Raw genomic sequence first — 20806 nt, 5'->3', positions numbered from 1 at the left:
AGGCACACATGAATATCACACAATTAATAGTTTCACTAATGGGTGCTTTTGGCTTCTCACCCTGACAGCTTTCTAGATTTGGCAACACGTGGATTAAAAAGAAAGGGATTGGGGGAGGGGGAGAACCACCCTCAGGTTGTCTGCCTTTAAATGTTGCCACTGAGCCATCATTCAAAGAACATGTCAGCAAAGTATTTCCTACCCCTTACCAACACACGGCGTACATTTACACAGGACTTCAAAAACGAGCAGACCTTAAGGTATAAATTATGCTATAAGTAAGGGTTTTCAATTGACCCCCAGGTGAACTCTATGATGCCTATGGCGTGGGCCTTTTGAATTCTCAAGCTATTACATTTTGTGTTGGGATCTAAGCGTCTTCTAAAACAAGAGTAGAACTGTACACTGTCCTAGAGTCTGTTCCCGCACCAGGGCAGCCTACTGGAGACAGAGAGAGTTAGAGGGAACTCTTTGGCAGTGGCTAGCCATCTTCTCCCTCCTCACCTCTCCCTGAACAAAACAAAAAACCAGAACAACAAAATATACAGAACCAGGGCTAGAGGTGTAGCTCAGCGGTTGAGTGCTTGCCTCGCATGCTTGAGGCACTGGGTTTGATCCTTAGCACCACATAAAAAAATAATAATAATAATTAAAAATAAATAAGTAAAATAAAAGATATTGTGTTCAACTTTCTACGCTTGGACACCACCAATGACGGGGCGCACTAAGGCCTCAGTACTGACGGCCTCCATCATGCCTGCACGCCGAAATTCTTCCACTTATTAGACTAAAAACCATTATCTAATTACCTAACTTCTACCAATCTACCCTTGAACATTCATCCATCCCTTAGGAGAGCAAATCTCTCCCAAAACACTTATTTATTGTGTATGCCTGTCTTTTAGACCAGACACCATCATCCTCTGCCCACCCGTCAGGAGCACATTCCAATTTGTCCACAATTCTCAATAAATGGCACCCAGAGGTGAACTTCTGATCCCTAAAACCTCCAAGCTCCCACCTCAGGGGTGGTTTCTTTAGTACTGTGTCTTGTGCAATTGGTTTCGGAGCTTATTAAATTTCTCTATTTTTCACCTCAGCCCATGTCTAGAGTCCTCAGACACTGAAACACCTCTGGAGAACTGTCAGTCCCAGTAGAGGGAGAAGACCCATTCTATGGATGTTCCCAAGAAAAGTAAAGACTTTCTGCCAGCTGAACTATACAGAGGTGAACTATCACAGAAGGCAGGCAGCAGGGTGCTGCCAACAGTCCCTCCAAGTTCCCGCAAAGGCTCAGTCCCAAGTCCTTGGTTGGTTGGGGAACACTACACCAACAAGCATTAATTATTCCACCTGTGCAGGAAGTCCAGACTCCATTCTAAACATTCCCATGTTTTCATGCATTTATCTCAAAGGGAAGAATTCTGCATCCAGGCGCTTGTAATTTGGTCAACTAGAGTTCCGCAGGATGGAATAACCTACTCTGGACTTGGGCCAGCACACAGCCCCAGACACCACCTGATATATAATCCACAGAGTTACTCAGGCCCTTGGTTTTACAACCCAATTGTAAGATGAGGCCCTGTATGGGCAGAGAGTTTCCGATCACAAGACTGGAACTGGCTGGATACCGAAATAACCATTCTGGCATTCCATCCCTCAGCTCAAAATCCACCTCATCCTGGAAACTGTCCTTGTATCCACTGGCTCTGAGTATTAGCTACACTTTCAGAGTATCCTAAAAATACACAGACCTGGTTAACCACCACCCAGGCTGCCTCAGTTTTTAATGTATAAGATAAATTTCCACTTATTAAGATCTAATTAAGTAAATTATGTGCAGAATATCTATACCTGCAGAAGTGATGTCTTCACCTCCCTCATACATCCTTTGAGCAAGGTAATCCACCTTCCTTCAACTCAGTCAACAAAAAAGAACATGGTACAAGGGCACGGGGTGACGTGGTATTAAGATTCAAACCAATCTGGCTTCCAAACGTGACTCAACCATGAGCCACACAGCCCAACTAAACTCACCTCTCAGAAGCTCAAGTTCTCGCTTGTAAAATGGAGGAGATTAGAAGTTAAATTCAGTCCTCCTACAGAAAATTCACTAAACTCATAAAGAGTGAGAAGAGTGAAGATACTCTGTCATCTGTGAAACCAGGCGGTCGCTCACTTATTTTCAAGTCCATCCTCTCTTAGACAATGGTGTTCTTTATGATCCCAAAATAGCTACTCAAAATGGGATGGTGCAGAAGCAAAGGAATGTCCCCTCCTCATGGTTCACTTTGGGAAGTAGACTTACAAAGGATCTTCTTGAGGTCTTCAGATGACTAAATGGAAAAGTTAAATTGATGACAAACTGGGGAAGGAGACTGATAAGTTATGTAATGTGCATGTATAAATATGGCACAATGGATGCCACTATTAGGTATAATCATAATGCACCCATAAAAGTAAAATTAAAAATTAAAATTTTTTTAATTGATGAAAATTTTCTAAGATTCACCGAAATCCAAACATTTGTTTTTTTAAATAGGTTCAATAGTTTCCCTCTTCTTCTGAACAGGGGGTGGTTCAATGAAACAACCCTTTCCATAGCATACCTCCAAGGAAAAGAAAGGAGGTGGTAAGTTTTTTGTTGAAAATAGACCCCCCCCCAAAAAAAAAAGAATATTACGTAACAGTGTAACTCAGCTTCCCTCAAACACTTTTCTGAAAGCTCCTTGTTTCCTGAAACTCTTCCCAGCCATGCTCTAATAAACTCCAAAAACAGCTGTTCCCAGTGATGCGAGTGAATCTAACTGCCCCACCAGCCACATTCCCTAAATGGATAATCTCTTCACAGTCCACAGACCCTTCAAGAAGGGTCACAGGGATTCAGGGGAATGAGCATGATGTGTCTCAGACCCACACATTCTGTTCTGAGCTCTTGGGGGCGGGCATTTGGGGGGAGACCCTCAGATACCTGTATTCCTGACACAACTTCATTCAGCGAGCACCCGCCAAGGGGTGAGACAGGAGGGGTCTGCTCCCTCTGAATCTTAATTCCTGTGAGTCTTCCACAACGTTAAGAATCTCACCCACTTTCAGATGGTTAAAAGACTCAATGAAATGCCACTGAATGTGAGGGTCACCAAAAAACCCTGTTTTAGCTGGTGTCTTACTTCATAGCCCATAAGGCATCCCCGGGAGTTTAGGACTCTCTGTCTACTCAAGTCACCCAGAACCCTGTGGCCCTTGTAGTATCTGTATGCCTCAGTTTCCATCGTAAACTCCCAAAGGAGACAACTCAGTCACTTACCCTCTTGTGTTCCTACAGATTCTGCCCATAATAGAATTGGGTAAGATGGCCATGGCTCCCATCACCTGCACCCCAGTGTCCTGGAGAACTGAGACTACTAGGCTCACCATAGTCCCCCCAGTGCTGACACAGGACACGGCTCACAAGTAGTCAATAAAAGAAAGAATGAACCAACAATCAGATGACATGGGCAGTCCTTGAGAACGACAGGATTGAGCTCATCCCCCAGATTATATATAAGTGAGAAGGGGAAGGGTTTGGGCTACTTTCCCATCCCTCACACTGACTCTGGCCAAAGTTCCACATGAAGAGTAAGAGCCCTGAAAGAAATCAGCACATGAGAAAGATGCAGGAGGACTCAGGGGAGATCGAGGCTGGACCAGCCAACCAGCTCCTCGTTAAGAACTGACTGCGATTTCCGACAAGCAAACGTCCTTCTATGCTGCAGGGGAGAGTCAGATTTGGGTCCTCTAAGAGGTAAGCCTCTTCGGTAAAGAACAAGCCTTATTGTAAGGAAACTATCTTACCTTCTCTATTTCCCTTTTCTTTTGACCACAAGGGGAAGGAAAGAACCAGAAGAAGGCAACCACAGGAAAGCTCTAAGGAACACAAACTGGCAAAGGTGCGAAGACCAGAAGCCAAAGAAACGGCCAAGGGAGAAATCCAAAGGGATGAATGCTGGCCAAAGCCAACCTGTGAGTGGTGAGTGGGAAACACTCGGGAGATGGGCTAGGAACGAAGATCAGGAGGCGACAGCAGTGGGCCCGGAGGGAGCTGCTACAGGGTCCAGAGAGTGTCACGCGGCTGGAATGATATTTATAGTACACAACTCAACCGAGCATTTGATGCCTCGAAGGTCACAGTGATCTTAATGAAAGCCCAGATTTTTCTCTTAAGAGAAAAGCTGCCCCCCAAAAAAAGAAAAGCGGGGAGGGGTGTGGACACAACTAAGGGAAAAGATGATCTGCTTCCCAATGTGACCTGGCATTTCAAACACAAATACCACCTTCTCCCAGGGAACCAGGTCTCAAGCACAATGACAGAAGCTTTTGGCTACAGAATCTTATTTAATCACTGCTTGACACCCCCCCGCCCCCGGGGGTGTTATCCCCTTCTTAGGGGCTCCAGAGATCTAAATAAGTCACCCAAATCATATACTTCACAGAACCCAAGCCCAGGAGCCTTTTCTCCAGATGGAAAGCGTATTCCGCGGGAATTTCCGACTCACTACACCCTCACTAGACAGTGGGAGGTAGCAGAGCTGAATTCTCTGTCCATAACTGACATCATGGAACACAGACTAATTAATTGCTAATGAATAGTGATGATACTGACTCACCTCCCTGAGCAGTTGGGAGGAATGTCAGGCACTAATGATGGTTAATCACTTTTGCATATGTAAAGTGGGGCATGTAATGATTTTCCTACCATTTCAGATGCTAGCCAACCTTGCTAACAAGTGGCCTGAGTAGTACAGGTGAGGATCAGCAGCCTAGATTATGCCAGCAACCACCAGATCAATGGAACTGCACAACATACGTCCCTGTCAGAGAGCAGAACTCGCAGGGAATGCAGACACTGAGAATTGAAGCAACATCTGCCACGCAGCCAGGAGCAGCCAGTGAACCTCAGTGTCATATACTCCAATTGTCAACAGGTTCCCTCTACTTTCAGCAGGAAGGAGTGGATAATTACTCCTTCTCATTTTCAAAAATCATTTCCGTATCAACAGAATACGATCAACAAGCCCATTGCTCTTCACCAAGACTCCAATTCTGAGCACCCAGTAGAGGACTTAACATTACCATCCTGAGATTCCCTAATTAATTCTCAGTTTGATCAGCCCTAAGTACTTGCCCAGGTGACAGCTCAAGAACAGCTCTAATTGATTTCATGCTATGCAGCTCTGATGGAACCACTTTGTTATCAGCTTTTAGGGGAACTACCTTCCCCTTCCCCGTAACAAACCTGCCAGCCATTGAGAATAGAAAGCCTGCTCCTTCCTTTCCCCCATCATCACCACCAGTCAAGCTGATCACTGTCCTCCTTCATTGGTGGATTCCTTCAACAGGACACAGCCCTGTTCTCAGTGCCAGGCAATCTACTCATCTGACCATTCTGATGCAAAGACCTGATGCCAAGGCGGGGAGCCTTAGAGGGAAACCTGAGCTGGATGAACCTGCAGCCCAAGTTATGGATCCCCAAGAGGTGGGCAATTAAGCCCCAGAAATACACTGCACACCCACAAACAGAAACTTCTTTCCAGCTTCAAAACACCAGCATCCATGGTAAGCAGCTGTCAGTAATTCAAAAGGCAAACTTGTAAGCCCTGTCTCACGAGTCAAAGAAAACACCAAGAATAGCTCCCTGGTTCTAATAGGTTTACAGAGTGAACGAACATTCCAGGTGGACCAACCAACCATGATGCTTACTAAAAATAAAGAAAACAAACACCAGGAAAAATAACCCTCCTTAGCCACTAACCTATGCATAATATCACTTTCTCAGTAAGGTTCACCATCAGATTATCAGGATATGTTAGCATTTTTAATGACAATGGCTATAAATTAAAAATTAAACGTAGAAAGCTCGTATTTTAAAAGACAACAACACGCCATATAAATATATGCACTGTGTTTAGGCAAACCCTATAACAACCATTTCCAGAGGGTGCACTGCCTGGGTGGCAAGTCTATGGGTAAGTGTTAGGGAGTCACCCCTACTTACAAAAGGCCAGTGGAGACTCACCACCCAGTGTTACAGTCTGTTGCCAGCTAACTTAATGATATGTTAGCTCTGGACTCACTCCAGAGCCCAGCAGCTGACCTGCCCAGATTCGGGCTCCTGGGCTGATTCAGAATTCTAATTGTGTTGCATCAGAAATGGCCTTATTCTATGTGCAAAAATGGCCCCCTGCCTCCTTCAGGATCCATGACTTAGAATACTTCTCTCTCTTGCCATGCCTCCATCTATTCTGGATAATTTAGACAGGGATGCTGAATGGAGGGGAATCTCATTGGGCATAAGCCAATCAACAAGAAAAACTTAAATCAAGAGAACACTTTAAGGGACTAAGTTGTAAAGAAGCAGCTCTTTGGTTCCTCTTCCATAGAGGCTGGCATTCAAATGTCCTCTGAAGGTCCAATGGCGAGGCAGAGGCTATAGCTCAGTGGTAAAGCGCTCACCTCACATGCGTGAGGCACTGAGTTCAATCCTCAGCACCACATAAATAAATAAATAAATATACTGTGATTCCTACCAGAGCACGATGTGTATGCAACCTCCATTCCTATTTAAAAAAATAAAATGAAGGTCCAATGGATCCACATGGATCTCACCAGCACTTGCCTCAAGATCCAATATCTAAACTCCTATTTCCTCTCAGCCCCAGGTCATCATCATATGGTTGGTTCATCATGATGCTTTTTTTTCCCCTTCCCACCCATTCAACTATTACCTTCTCACATGGGTACTGGGCTAGCCTATCCATTTCTCAGGATCTAAGCGTACATATCCTGATTATCCACCCAAATCATACATGGATATTTTTTGAATTCTAAAACATGATCATAAATTTAACTCCTAGGGAACAGAAACAGAACCTGTGTGATCTCAAGGACCTAGGACAATGTCACATAACATTAGGACACCGTATAAAAATGAGATGGGGGTGAGGGGGGAGACAGGTAAAACTGACCTATTAGAATAAATCCAGTTCTTATGCAATCATAAAGAAAAACACTAAAGCTGAATGACTTTTAGTGGCCCAAATTAAGACTCATCATAAAGTATACTCATGAATATAGGATGGTATTGGAGCAAAGATATACAAAATAAACCAATGGATTGCAACAAAAACAAACATACATACACATTCACTTAATTTGTGATAAAGGTTAACACTGCACTGCTTTGAATAAATGACAAGGAAAAAATAAACTTGACCCCTACCTCACACCATACCATACAACCAATCAAAAATGGATTTTAAATTTGAATGTAAAAAGCAAAACAATAAAGAATGCATTAGAAAATCCAGCAAATTTATCTATATGACATTAAAGAATGCAAATATTACTTTGAAAGAACAGAATGTAACTGGACATGGTCAATGTGTGCCTATAATTCTAGCTACCTAGGGGACTGAGGCAAGAGGATAGTCTTAAAATTAAAAATTCAAGACTCACTTGGTTATTATAGTTATCATAAAAAGTTTCGAACATGTGTCATTTTATATATTTGGAACACTGAACAGAGGTTTTATTGTTAGCTTGTCAGAAAACCATGTTCATTCCGAAAAAGAAATATCAGTCCATGGTATCAGATCACTCATGTGTATTTTAAATGACTGATCTTGCTAACAAATTTAAGAAGTCTGCGTTAAGTAGCAATTGATAAAGACAATAAAATAAATTTTTAAAGAAGTTCAAGACTAGTCTAGGCAACATTATAAGACCATCCTCAAACCCCGTCTCAAAAAAAAAAGAAAAAAGGTAAAAATAGACATTAAAATTTATTTACTTCCTTCCATCGAATGAACCATTAAGAAAATAAAAAGCAAGCCACAAAATGACGATCTTTGCAACCCATGTATTCAAGAGACTCAATCTTAATACTAAAGAATTCCTACAAAAATAAGAAATCACACAACAGGAAAAAAGTTACAAATATTTTATAAAAGATAATCAAATGGCCAATGAAGGTTTGCTCAACAAACCTACTTACCAAACAGATGCAAATTAAAATCATGTGATACCACTACTTAGCCACTACAATTGCTAAAATTAACAACTAATAATACCAGTGTCTCCAAGGAGGTAGAACATCTAGAACTCTCAAGCCAGCTGATAGGAGGGGGAACTGGTAGACACATTGTGGAAAACTCTTTAGTAGTATCTACATACAAAAACTAACCATGTGTATACCCTCTGACTCAGCAATTCCAAATCATATATATATATATATATATAAACCAAAGAGACACATGCTTATCTTCACCAAGACAGATACAGGAATGTTTATATGTTCATTACTTATAATAACCAGGAACTGCCAAATTTTTTAAATTAACAATAAGATATATAAACCGCAGCATATTCACAAAATAGAACGTTACACAACTTCACTATCCAATACCATAGGCAAGAGTCACAGGCAAATTTAAACACAAATTACTAAGAAAGGTTAAAAAAAAAACACAAAACACTCAGCCTCTCAGTCACATTAGCCACATTTCACAAGCTCAGCAGCCACATGTGGCTAGTGGCTACTGTACTGCACAGCACAGGCAGAAAGCCTTTCCATCATAAGGTTCCTAGGGGACACTGCTGTTAACACAGCATTAAGAACAAATGGGTTGCCTTTATAAGTAGCAACATGGATGAGAGAAATAAACTGTTAGAGGAACACATACTCAACATCCATTCATACCAAGCACAGACACCGACAAAACTAATCTATATTATTGGAAGTCAGGAATGAAGATGCCCCTTTGGGGGTTCAGAGTACTGACAGAAGGCAGCACGGGAAGGCTTCTGAGGTGTTGGTCGTGTTGATACAGATCAACAGTTCTAGATGCAAATGTGCTCACAACGGAAAAATACAGGCACTCACTACTGATGGCCCATGCAGTTTTCTGTATGTCAGTTGTACTTCAGTGAAATTGGAAAAATCCAACAAAAAAAGCTAACCTGTTTGTTTTAGCACCTTTCTGATTCTATAGTTACCTCAGAGGAAACTCATTCCAGGACCTCTGAATTAACTTGCTTTTAGTGAATTATACTTTTATGTGCTGCTGTCGGCACACCAAGGATTAGAAGAAATATTCTTTGAGATTGGTTACCTGATTTACTCTAAAGGTGTTGAGGATGTCATTCATCACATCACAGGGATTGCTCTTTACAAAGATCCCAAAGGAAAGTTCTATAACCACAAAACCAAGTTTTTGTTGTTGTTGTTGTTGTTTTTACCTTGTGGTCAACAGATCAGCCTAAATTTATAGGCAAGCCCCTTGGAGAAGACTTGGGCCATTTGGATCTGCAAATCTGATTTCCTTACTGAGTTCCCTAAATTTTATTCCATGGTTTCCTTCTTTCTTTAATGTATGCTATTTTATAATCTTGCAAGCTGCCTTAAATTCATTCTGAAATAAGATGGGGTATAAATGTGAAGGGAAATTCAGTTTCCTAGTGACTTGTTTCAATTTAATGTGGTACAGCATTTACTGAAACCCCACACACACCTGCTGTGTTTCCCCACCCATGTGCCAGACCCCAGAAATGGACATAAGTGAAAATGTTCTCCCCCTGCCCTCAGCAGACATCCTATATCTCACAGGAGACACTAATTATTCTTCAAGACCCCAAACCACCACCTGCCATGCTGGGAAGCTTGGCCTGATCCCTCCTTGCCTCCTCTGTGTCCCCACAGACAGCACCTTAGCTGGCCAGTGCACATAAACTCACTCACCACACAGAATAATTTGTCTATGTGTTTGTCACCCTCACAGGTTTCTGAGACCTGTAATGGTTCAGTCCATGCCTTTAGTGACTCCTCATTCCTTAGAGATCCAACAGAATGCCTACCACATGCTAACTGCTGCCCCACAAATGATAACAGAATAGACACTTAATGAGTCAATAGGTGAATACAGGAATGAATACATGAATGACTACAAGATGTCACATGCTGCAATGGAGGAATACTTGAAATACTGCTGGGCACAGAACCAGGTGTTTATTCTGTCCCTCAGGTCAATGACAGATTTTTGGGACAGCCTTTAAGATGGTTTTGAAGGCTGAGCAGGCCTTACCAGTCTGATAACCAGAAGAACATGGGAAGGTTCGTTCAGAGAAGAGCCTTAGTGGAGCAAATGAGGCAAGGACAGGGCCAAGCACAAAGCCTTGGAAGGACCAAGCTATGGTGAAAAAGGCTGAACGATTAAGCTGGGCCAGGTCACAAGGGGACTTGAAGGCCATGACCAAGGTCTGGACTGTTGCACAGAACAGACAGGAACATCAGGACTATGTGCATATCTCCTGAAGGTATGTGCACATGCATGAGCATGCACATTGTTATGCGTGCATATTTAGGTACATAAAGGATGAAGAATAGACTTTTTCTCAACTTGGAATCCAAACTTTTAAATCAAATCCATTTTCAGGGTGGTCTGAGGCCAGAATAGTTCTCTAGATAAATTCAAGTATCACAATGTGGCACATCCCTTAAGTGCTCCAAATTTATAAAGGCATGACAGTGACAATTCATGAGACAGTGACAGTTTATACAGGTGTGCTTGCTTAAACAGCTCAGAGTCATGGGATTAACTGTGCTCAATACCCAGTCACTCAGCTCTTCTGATAAATGCTCATTGCACTTTGTCTTCAAACATTCAACAGGCTGCTATGCCTACAGATACTCACAGGCTCACACACAGCCAGCAAAGGCCTCTAATGCCAACAAAAGCTGATGTGAAAACTAACCAAAAAGATACAGCATTGCTTATTTACAAATGCCCATGGGTTCCCAATGACCACTGATACAACCAAGTCCCCACCCTTCAAATGAGAAATACAATCTGCAACTTACTAATGACACAGTGATGGAGCAGCTGTAAAACAGGTCTCACATTGAGAGGGATGCAAATTTGGGGCCAATTAAAGCTCTACTCTCAAGCCAATCCCTGTCCTCTAAATGTAAACTTAGTCCTAGTTCAAATTCAGCAGGAGAAACAACCTTGGTTTGGTTGGAGATTGGATGAGGCAGCATACCTGAATAACTGCTGTTCCCACATCAGCAATTAGCCATTCACTCAAGTGAACCAATTTCCAAGAGCAACCAGCATGTGTACAGACCAGCTCTGGAACCCAAACTTCTAAATCAAATCCATTTTGCAGACCATAGGCACCGATTCTAAGGGCATGCAGTGGGGCAAGACCCCAGCCCAAGAAAGACTGAGGGACTTACTCATCAAGGTACCCAACTGCTCCTGCCTTCACCTCCCAGGGGCCCAAGGTGCTTTAGGGGACAGTGTCCATCCATCAGACTCCTTGCTCCTCACCTTTGACACCACCTCCCCCTGAAACAAATGAGGCAGTTATACCAAGGGAAAAATGCAAAGGCCACATCTTGATTCAATCCACATTTTTGTAGCCCCCCCCACCCCCCACCCCCCGGCAACACACAGGAGTCTTTGGGGAAGGGGTGGGGAGCTTATATTTCTTTCCAGGACCATTTCCTCCTGTAGATTCTGCTAATTCTGGTAAAGGAACTAGGAAGATAAACCTTCAATGCCTTCCATTGAATTAAAATGTAATCCATTTCCAATTATACCTACAAAAGGCCACTAAAGTCCTCCCTCCCAAGGACATTTGCCAGAGCTGACTCCCTCTAGGGCCAACTGCCTAATAGTGACTCCACACATGATGGGACTTGAGAGATCAAAAGGAAACCATCACCTAAACACTGATCTGGCACCCAGGGCACTGATACTTCCAAAGTCACTTCTCTAAAAGTATCCAAGAAAATTTTAAAAAAAGATTTCCTGGGTCCAAGGAGAGGGAACCCAATCCCATAGACCCTCTCAGAGATGCTGCTTCTCCAAGAATCTGGGTGAAATGGCACCCAGGGAGGGTCTGCAGCCCAGGCTTCTGCTTCCCCTTCTCCATTTCTCAGCTATATCCCCTCTGTTCCTCTCCACCCCTCTACCCCTCTACCCTTGCTCCTGTCTCAGGAGAGGACCTCACCTTCTCTCCCTAACCAGGCTCTGCCTCCTTCCACCATTCCCACTGCCAGCAACTGGTTCTGCCAGGCTCCTAAGGCTGGTTGCACGTGAAGGTGATATAGGTAGTTTCCTGAAAATATAGATTCTGTGGTGCCATCAGTACTGAATTGGAATTCCCAGGAGATGTATTTTTGCAAGCTTCTCTCCTATCCTATCCTGCAACCACACAGGTTTTCCTAAAATGCGAAAAAGACTTTGATCATACACTCATTTAAAAATCTTTCAACAGATCCCTATGCCTTTTCTACTCCACTGCACAATATGGCACCCATGGTCCTTATCTCAGCCATCTGTCCAGGAGCCCTACATTCCAGCCACACACACACAATTCCAGGGTGCCTGGACACTCAGGCTGCCTCTTCACCCTCTCAGGTGTCCAGCGTCCTCTGCTCAAATGCTTCTCCTCCCTCTGGCAGCCTGTCTACTGAATGTCTATTGATCTTTTTCAAGACTAAAGCCACCAATTCATCATGTGAGAAGCCTTAGCTGGCTTCTCTCAGAGAGATCACTTCTGTGTTCCCAAGGCACCTCAAGGACACTTCCAACACCATAGCTGGTACATTTCATTCTAACTTCTCTTAAGATATTGTCTCCCTGGTCATCAGTAAGCTCTGGGCATTTCTTCCCATAATATTTCCCAGTACCTGATGGATTGCTTCAACTCTCAAAATATTTGCTAAATGCTGTCCTGGGTCAGCATCCCTATGGTTGCAAGGATCACACGTGCATCTAATAAACCCCTATGGCACAGTAAGCCCATCAGGAATACATAAGGCTTTTTAATTCCAAAGAGTTTGGATTTTAATTCTCTAAGTTTTCAAAATTGGAATGAATAACTTTGTCTACCTGCTATAAAGATTAAAGGAGATGACCAAGGTAAAGTATTAACAGGATGTTTCCATGACAGTGACTATAAACATTATCTTAGCTGAATGTTTACAGATTAATGTGTGGGCAGGCACATATCTTAAAACCATGCCTGACACACTGCAGGCTCTCAAGTAATTATTGAACAAATGCATATAATTATAATTAATAATTACTGCTTAAATATGTCTCCTTCCCTATTATATCACTGATTTTCAGAAGGTGGGAACTCTGTGCTATCCTGCTATCCATTTTTGCACACCAACCCTAGCACATTCAATTTATTTGGACATAAAAAGAAATACAATGCTGGTGACTCTTAAGAAACCCTTATTTAAGCAAGTACAAGTGTTGCCTCAGGCATACCCTAAACTAAACCCACAGAGCAAAATAAAAAATTCACTGGCTTCAAAATATTCCTTCTGTTTCCAAAAAAACCCTAACTAGCTGGCCTCTAGCCTTAATAACCAACTGTGTTTTTCTTGAATCTCAGGCTGGCCCCCAACCAGGAAAGGTCCTGCCACCTGCTAAGCCACAATCTGAGGCCTTCACCAATCACCCCGATCCCCAACACCACTTCAGCCTGTCCAGGTCCCCAGCCCTGCCTCAGCAGCTGCTCAGCCTGGGGAACTGTGGCTCAGCTATGGGCTAGTTCACCCCCAGGAACCTGGGGGCTGTGCTCAGCTCAAGTATCAAGTTACCACAAAAATAACAGCGGGCCTGCCTGTATCCAGCCAAGAGCAGAAGAGTAGTGTCCAGGAGGTGAGAAAGACAAGCCCTGGGAAGAAAAACGGAAGACATTTGAACTGCAGTCAAAGATAGCCTGGATTTCTTCCCTCACCTCTCCCCCTTACGGGGGATTGTCCCCAAGGATGCTTTACCACTGAGCTACATTCCCAGCCCTTTGAACTTATTTTGTATTTTAAGATAGGGTCTCACTAAACTGTTGAAGTTGGCCTTGAACTTGGGATACTCCCTCCTCAGCCTCCAGGGTAGCTGGGATTACAGGTGTGCAATACCAAGCCTGGCATGAGCTGAGTTTTAAGAAATGTAGTTTAAATTCATCACCATGTTCTTAGCATCACCGAGATAGTCCCTGCAATAACTCATTCACTTGGCAGACAATCAGAGTCATGTATTTACATTATACTTAACCACTTTGGATGTGCTTTTAAAAACATTGTCTTAGGGCAAGCTGGAAATGGGGTATTCTTTAGCCTGCTTACATAATACTATGTATAAAAGTCAGATTTGGGTCAAAGAAAATTTTAACAAGTATCCCCACTCTACAAATTCCTGATATTACTCATCTTTAATTTTCTCCAAACTAAAGCCAAACATGACAGAGCTAATTAGGCCTACTCCAGGAGAAGCAGACCTTCAAGAAACAAAAGGCTAATAAAAAACATGTATTCATTGTTCTTTTTTTCCCCCCTAAAATGAAATCAAAGTCCACTCCTGGGCTACCCTCGTGCAGGAACGATGCTGACTTGATGTGGTTGGGAGCAGCCTAGATATTTCAAATAAAGTTCACTTCAATCACTGTAGGGGGTTAGTATGTTATTGATTCTCCATCCACTGTTCTTTCATCTTGGTTTACTCCATGAACAGGGCCTCTTTAATTTGCTCCTACCAACTGTTTTATAAGTGGGTGGGTGCAGACCCAGCTACAAGAAAAGATGCCCTCCTTCAGGCCAGGAAGGTAAATCCCAAGACCAGGAAAGTTTCCCACTACAACCTGTGGGTGTGAGAGAAGCTGTGAATGGTTTGGCCAAGGAAGACCTATCTAATGTTTCTGGAACATCTCTCATGGCACATTTGATTCCCAGCCCAAAGATGCTGAAAGGTAGGTAGGTAATTGGGGGAGAAGGAAAAAAAAATAAAATAAACTCAGGATTTTTTTTTATTTTAAGTTAATTTGATTAGGGAAAGGTTCCCCGATGCCATGTTATTTTGTAGTTACTGATTCATGTTTCATTTTAAAATATCAGGATGACAAGCGTTCTAAGATGCAGCAGTATTCTGAACAAGAATCTGCCTATTGCAAGTGCTCAAAAGGCTTTCAATGACAATTTTAGTGGCAGAGAGACCAGCAGCAGACACACAGAAAGGCAGAAACCGTGTAGTTGTCTTTTTCTCCTTTTTATTTATTTATTTATTGATTGATTGTAACTTTTAAGAAAGAGCCTTCTCCCAGTCAAATCAATCAAAAGCTTCCACAAAGGACTATCACCAGTAGAGTTTGGGAGTCCTATAAATTTAAAAGAATACTATATAAATAGTGAAATTCACTGCTTTCATCCTGTCTTTAAAAACAGCCAAAGTCTAACTCCCCGGAAGACAGCATCTCATTCACCTTGTTGCTCCCTGTGTGGTCGGAATTAACACACTGCATGCGGGCACATCACACCAAGCAATTACCAACCAGTATTGACATTGCTAAAAGATCTCTAATAATCCTGGTTTTTACCATAAACACTCTCATTATTATCCCAGCTCTCTTTGCTTGTTCATCGGGCCTGGTCACTTACACGAGGAGGAGGAGGAGGAGGAAAACACGGTGGACTCAACTCATCCTTTCCCAGCCGTGTCTCCCAGGGAGCTGTTCGTGTCTCTGCAGTGTGATGCCACCACACTGGCTGACCAGGTTTAAAATTAGCTGAGCCCTGGAGAGCCGGGATAACCTTCTGACAAGGTTAGCCAGCAGAGCAGAGCGCCCGCTCAGAGAGGGACATTAATAAGAAGCCAAGTGGAGCCTTTCAACAAGCCCATTAGGGCCTCTTGGAAGCCTGGCCGTCTGGGAGCCTGGGGGAGCTGGACCGCGGTGGCAGCAGCAGCAGCAGCAGCAGCAAGGGGCTGACCTAGGCTCTTATTTTTATCCCACCTAGTCAGCACCTTCCTTTATAGGCAAAAAACACAACCTGCAAGTTGTGCTTCTCCAGGTTTAAACTCAACAGATTCGTCCACGAACTGTACAATCATTTTCAAAACCTTTAATTGGATTTTTAAGATGGACTATTTCTGGGGCACCTCTCATAAGGTTAATGCCCACAGATGACAAAAACACGTGGAAACAGAGAAACATACAAAGACGACGACAAAAGATACCCACATTCTACCACCAAATAATAATCCGTGCTAACCATGCATTTTGATGTGTTTTCTTGCACTAATAACTTGCTGTTTTTCTTCATTATAATTTTGGGGATTTCACATTCAGCATTTTCCTTAGTCCCAAGAAATTCATTGTATTGATAATTTTAAGAGATTATATTATTCTGGGTCGAAGACACCAGAATAATATTTATTTCTCCATTTCTCCATAGCTGGACATTTGGATTTGGCACAACTTCTTCCCTGTTGTGTCGAACATCCTAAGGACAAGTCCCTAAAGTCCAAATACAAGAACAATTTAAAAGCCAGTAGTACAGAATGGGGACCCCAAGAAGACAGGGACAGTGTGCCTCTCACACAGTGTACATATGAAGTGCTTTCTGAACAAGGAGGCATGTCTAGTGCTTCCAAACAGACAGCCCTAAATTACAAGGTGACACTTTCCAAGCACCTTTTGGAAGATAATCAGGTCCAGTACAACAAAAGTCCCCTCAGCAGTGAGTTGAAGAGAGGGCAAACATCGGACCCATCAGCACCTCTGGCCACCTGCCAAAGGCAATTCAGTGCTCTCCCCATCCACCCCCACAGGACCCCACCAATAGACCCAAAGTGGTTGTTTAAAATATTGAAACAATTTCAAGAACTGGAAGAGTCTAGTCAATGTCCCAAGCCCCCCGAATGCCCCATCTTTCTCCCAGTACTCTGTGGTCGTCTTATGGTTCAACAGGTAAAGGGTGAACGCTCGGCAAATCTGGAGCTTCCAGAGATTTCCGTTGTCTCATTGCCCTTCCAGATTGGTTGTTAAATATTTAAAATATCACCTGTGTTCACAGCAGTTTTTTAGATCCAAGTTTATAAACGTGTTAATCTCCAAATGAACCAATCCCTCAAAGACCACCGTTTAAAATCTTATTTACCATCATTTCAACATTGTTTCTTCAACTCACTGAATTCCTTATTTGGGGGGGGCAATATTGGGGATTGAACCCAGGGGTGCTCTACCACTGAGCTCCATCTCCAACCCTTTTTATATTCTGAGACAGGATCTCACATAGTTGCTAAGATTGGCCTTGAACTTGTAATCCTCTTGCCTCTGCCTTCTGAACAGCTGAGATTACAGGCTTGTGCCTCTGTGCCTGGCTCCTAATATTTTATTTTTAAAACCAAAATTGACAGTTATTAGGAAGCAGTTACAAAGGCGCCTAGCGGGGGCCATTTCACCTAAGTTATTCTCTACAAAGCACGGTAAGTTGGATTAGACACAAATATGAACTTTATAGTAAGAATCATGAACATAGAACTAATATCAGTGGTGCTGGTACCCCAAGGATAAAAGCTATCTGCTTAAATCATAGGAGGCTTTGAGGCACTCTCAGATCAGCAACTATATTCTCAGCAAGCTAAAGCAAAAATAATGAAATGCTAAAAAAAAAATCTAGGGATGAATACTGAAGTGTCAGAGCTGGAGCCTCCCTGGTCCCTGGACCCCTCTCCTCCTGGCTTATCTGCAAAGCCAGTGGAAGTGGTACTGACTGAGTGTGGTCAGAGGGCTGGGTGTATTGCTACACACCCAGAAGTACAATCTCTGCCATTTGTTTTTTGCTAAACAAAATTATTTTTGGTGGAAAGGCACAGATAACTAGTAAGTAGACACCGTCTCATTTCCTGTAAATGTTTTGTCCATCCTGTACTAGGGAAGCCAAGGCAGGAAAAAAATAAAATAAAAACAGCCAAGACAGGGGAAGGAGACAAACATGGGGCCTGTACAATCAGTCTTTGAAAGTGGAGAAGGTGCTAGCCTAGACACATTAGAGCCCTGCCCAGCCCAGCAGCTGGGTCGTGGCCCAAGCTGGAACAAGTACAAAGGTAATACCCACCCACATCTCTGCTAGGGAAGAGACCCAAGCCACTAAGGGAGCTAGAGGCTGAACTACAACTTCTGTGCCAAATGAGCAAGATCCTAATTGATAGATCGAAAGACCCGGTTGGGCTCATGAAAACAAACATAGCGGCCAAAGTATAGAAAAAATACCTTGCAGCCGTCCATGAAATTAATACTCACAGCTAACACTGATTCAACACTGTATGTGAGGCATGGGGCCTAGGGCTTCACTTTTTTTAAGTTTTATTTTTTAATAACTGTGTATGTGTGGTACAATCTGAGTTCCAACATATGCGTGTATTGTGGAATGAACAAATCAAGCTAATTAACATGTGCATCGCCTCAAATATTAAATCATTTCTTTGTGGTGAGAAGAATTTAAATCCTCTTTTAATTATGTTGAAATAAACATTATTAATAACTGTAGTCACCAAATCATATAAGGTATCCCCAGAATTTATTCCTCCTACCTGAAACTTTGTACCCTTCCCCCACATGCCTGTCCCCCCTACCACCATCCTACTCCCCACTTTATGAGTTTGACTCTTTAATATTCTAGAACTTGGCTTTCATTGTTTTATTCAATCCTCATCACAACAATATGAGGTAGAGGTGTAATACTATCTCCCTTATCAGAAAAATAAAATAAAGCTTTAAAACATTATTTGTCTAAAATCATACTACTAGTTGGTGCTCAAACTGCAATTCAAACCCAGGTCCACATCACCTTGAGCCCAAGGGTCGGTTTTGTGACATAGTGAACCTCCCACCACTAGAAGTAATCAAAGAATGGCTACAAGATCTTAACAGGAATGATGCACAGACTCAGAAGGGGAAGACAGACCTCAGGGAAGTTTCATTCCACCCTCTGATATTTGATGGGAGAAAAATTACCCAATGTGGGCTGACCCTGCATTAGGTGCCCATGGGATGTAAGGAGGAGGAGAGACCCTATGAATGAAGTGAGCACATGCTAGAGCCAAGCTCAGGAACAGGCACACTGTTTTTCTGTTTACCAAAAAAGGCAGCTGCAGAGTAGACTCTGGCCGCTGTGACCCCTGCAGAGCTGGCACATGGCAAAAGCTGATGCTACTTTCTGCTTCTTCAGAAAGCTATGGCCAGAACCAGAGCCTGCTACTACAGGGCAGGGAAGGAGTGCCTGTTCTTTTTAACTCCCTGCATGTGAACGGTTCTCCAATGCAAAACTAACACTAAATGACTCACCTCTGCATTGCAAAACTTCTGAAAAGGAGATAAATGACCAATTCACACAGAGAACAGCCATATGGCTAAATAAGCATCTTCAGTAGGAGGGAGAAAGATGGCAAATTCAAACAATGTAAGGTGTTATTTCATACTGACTAACGAGCAAGCCTTTAAAGACAATAATCACATCCCCAGTAGTAATGAGATGTGGGGAGTGTGCTAGCCCGGATATGATGGGAAGAGCCAGTTAGCTACACTAAGAGCCTCAAAAGGCTCGAATCCTTTGACCTACTAATCCTGACCCCAGAAGTTCACCAAAAAGGGAAAATTACATGGGAGAAAAAAAAATTATGAGCAAAAGTTGTAAATTATAGGACCATCTATATAATACTATGAATAGGAAAATGACTAGGAAAGTCACCATATATCAATGTAAAAGAAAATTGGACATTCACTTACAAGAATAAAGAATAGGCTGAGGGGCTGGGGTGGTGCCTCAGTGGTAGAGCACTCGCCTAGCATGCACGAGGCACTGGGTTCAATCCTCAGCATCACATAAATGTAAAATAAAAGATATTGTGTTCAACTAAAAAATAAATATTAAAAAAAAAGAATAGGCTGAAACAGGAGGGAAAGTTTCTCAACCAATATCCCATTTTAATAAGCAAAACAGGGGGTGAGGATATAGCTCAAAGTAGATCACATGTTTAGCAGGGTTCAACCCTCAACACCAAAAACACGAGAGAGAGAGATTGAGAGAGAGAGAGAGAGAGAGAGAGAGAGAGAGAGGGAGAGAGAGAGAGGGAGAGGGAGGGAGGGAGGGAGGGGGAGAGAGAGAGGGGGGGGAGAGGGAGGGAGGGAGGAGGGGGAGGGAGGGGGAGAGGGAGAGAGAGGGAGGGGAGGGGAGGAGGAGGGAGAGGGAGAAAGGAGGGGGGGGGGAGAAAGGGCACCCAGGCATGGTGGCACATGCCTGTATTCCTAGTTACTCAGGAAGCTGAGGCAGGAGGACACCAAGTTGCAGGCCAGTCTGGGCAATTTAGCAAGAACCTGTCTCAAAATAAGAATTAAAAAAGGACCCAGGATGTAGCTCAGGAGAGTACTTGCATAGTATATAGGAGGCCCTGGGTTCAATCCTTAGTACCACTAAATAAATAAATAAATCCCAAAGCAAAACAAAATTATGTATCTACAGTGATCATAACTTTACTATTGGAAGGAGCTACCTGAATTGAAAAGGAAAAGGAAATGGCTACCACGTTAGAACAGTAACATTACGGGGTTTTGTGTCAGACTTTTTCTCATTCTATTGTTTTTGCAACTTCTAAGAAATGATTCCAATTTCTTTCTTTTTAAAGTGGATATTTGAATTCTTCTTTGTGTAGTTACAACTGTCAAACACACAGATGACAGCCTGCTGTTCCCTCAAACATTACAGTGGCAACATTACCATCAGCTAATACTTCGGTAGTGTACATTCTGTACCTGGGCCTGTTCTAAGCACTTTATGTGTCTGAACTCATGTAATCTCCACATCAATCCTCTGAGAAAAGTACTACAGTTATTCCCATTTGGGAGATGAGAGAATGAATCACCCCACATTGCTTAGATAGGAGGCAGAGCCAGGATTTGAACACACGGCCTGACTCGA

General features: G+C 42.9%; 1 protein-coding gene and 1 long non-coding RNA gene across 13 annotated transcripts in view; one reads left to right on the top strand and one right to left on the bottom strand.

The window, feature by feature from the left end:
• The window catches only part of TEAD1 (TEA domain transcription factor 1), a 258092-nt gene that overhangs the window by 174007 nt on the left and 63279 nt on the right, over nt 1–20806 (bottom strand). The window contains exon 1 of one of the 12 annotated variants that reach the window (XM_081278667.1): nt 15488–15689. The exons of 9 other annotated variants lie outside the window; for them this stretch is intronic. Coding sequence is in view for 1 of the 3 variants with exons in the window: in XM_081278670.1 (XP_081134796.1) it covers nt 15427–15441 (15 nt within the window). In the remaining 2 variants the exon portion in view is untranslated. Of the gene's footprint in view, nt 1–3834; nt 3968–15426; nt 15690–20806 lie in introns of those variants that run through there. 2 more of the 12 variants (XM_081278670.1, XM_081278668.1) reach the window with 2 other exon arrangements.
• LOC308640796 lies at nt 3396–6674 on the top strand. The gene is made up of 3 exons (XR_014020354.1): nt 3396–3784; nt 3867–4009; nt 4744–6674. It is a non-coding gene; the product is annotated as an uncharacterized lncRNA (long non-coding RNA).

Source organism: Spermophilus citellus (genome assembly GCF_964194105.1).
Source record: "Spermophilus citellus genome assembly, chromosome: 2".
In the NCBI taxonomy this organism is placed as follows: Eukaryota; Metazoa; Chordata; class Mammalia; order Rodentia; family Sciuridae; genus Spermophilus; species Spermophilus citellus.
Note: the sequence above shows the minus strand (reverse complement) of the source record. Positions and strands in the feature narration are given on the sequence as shown.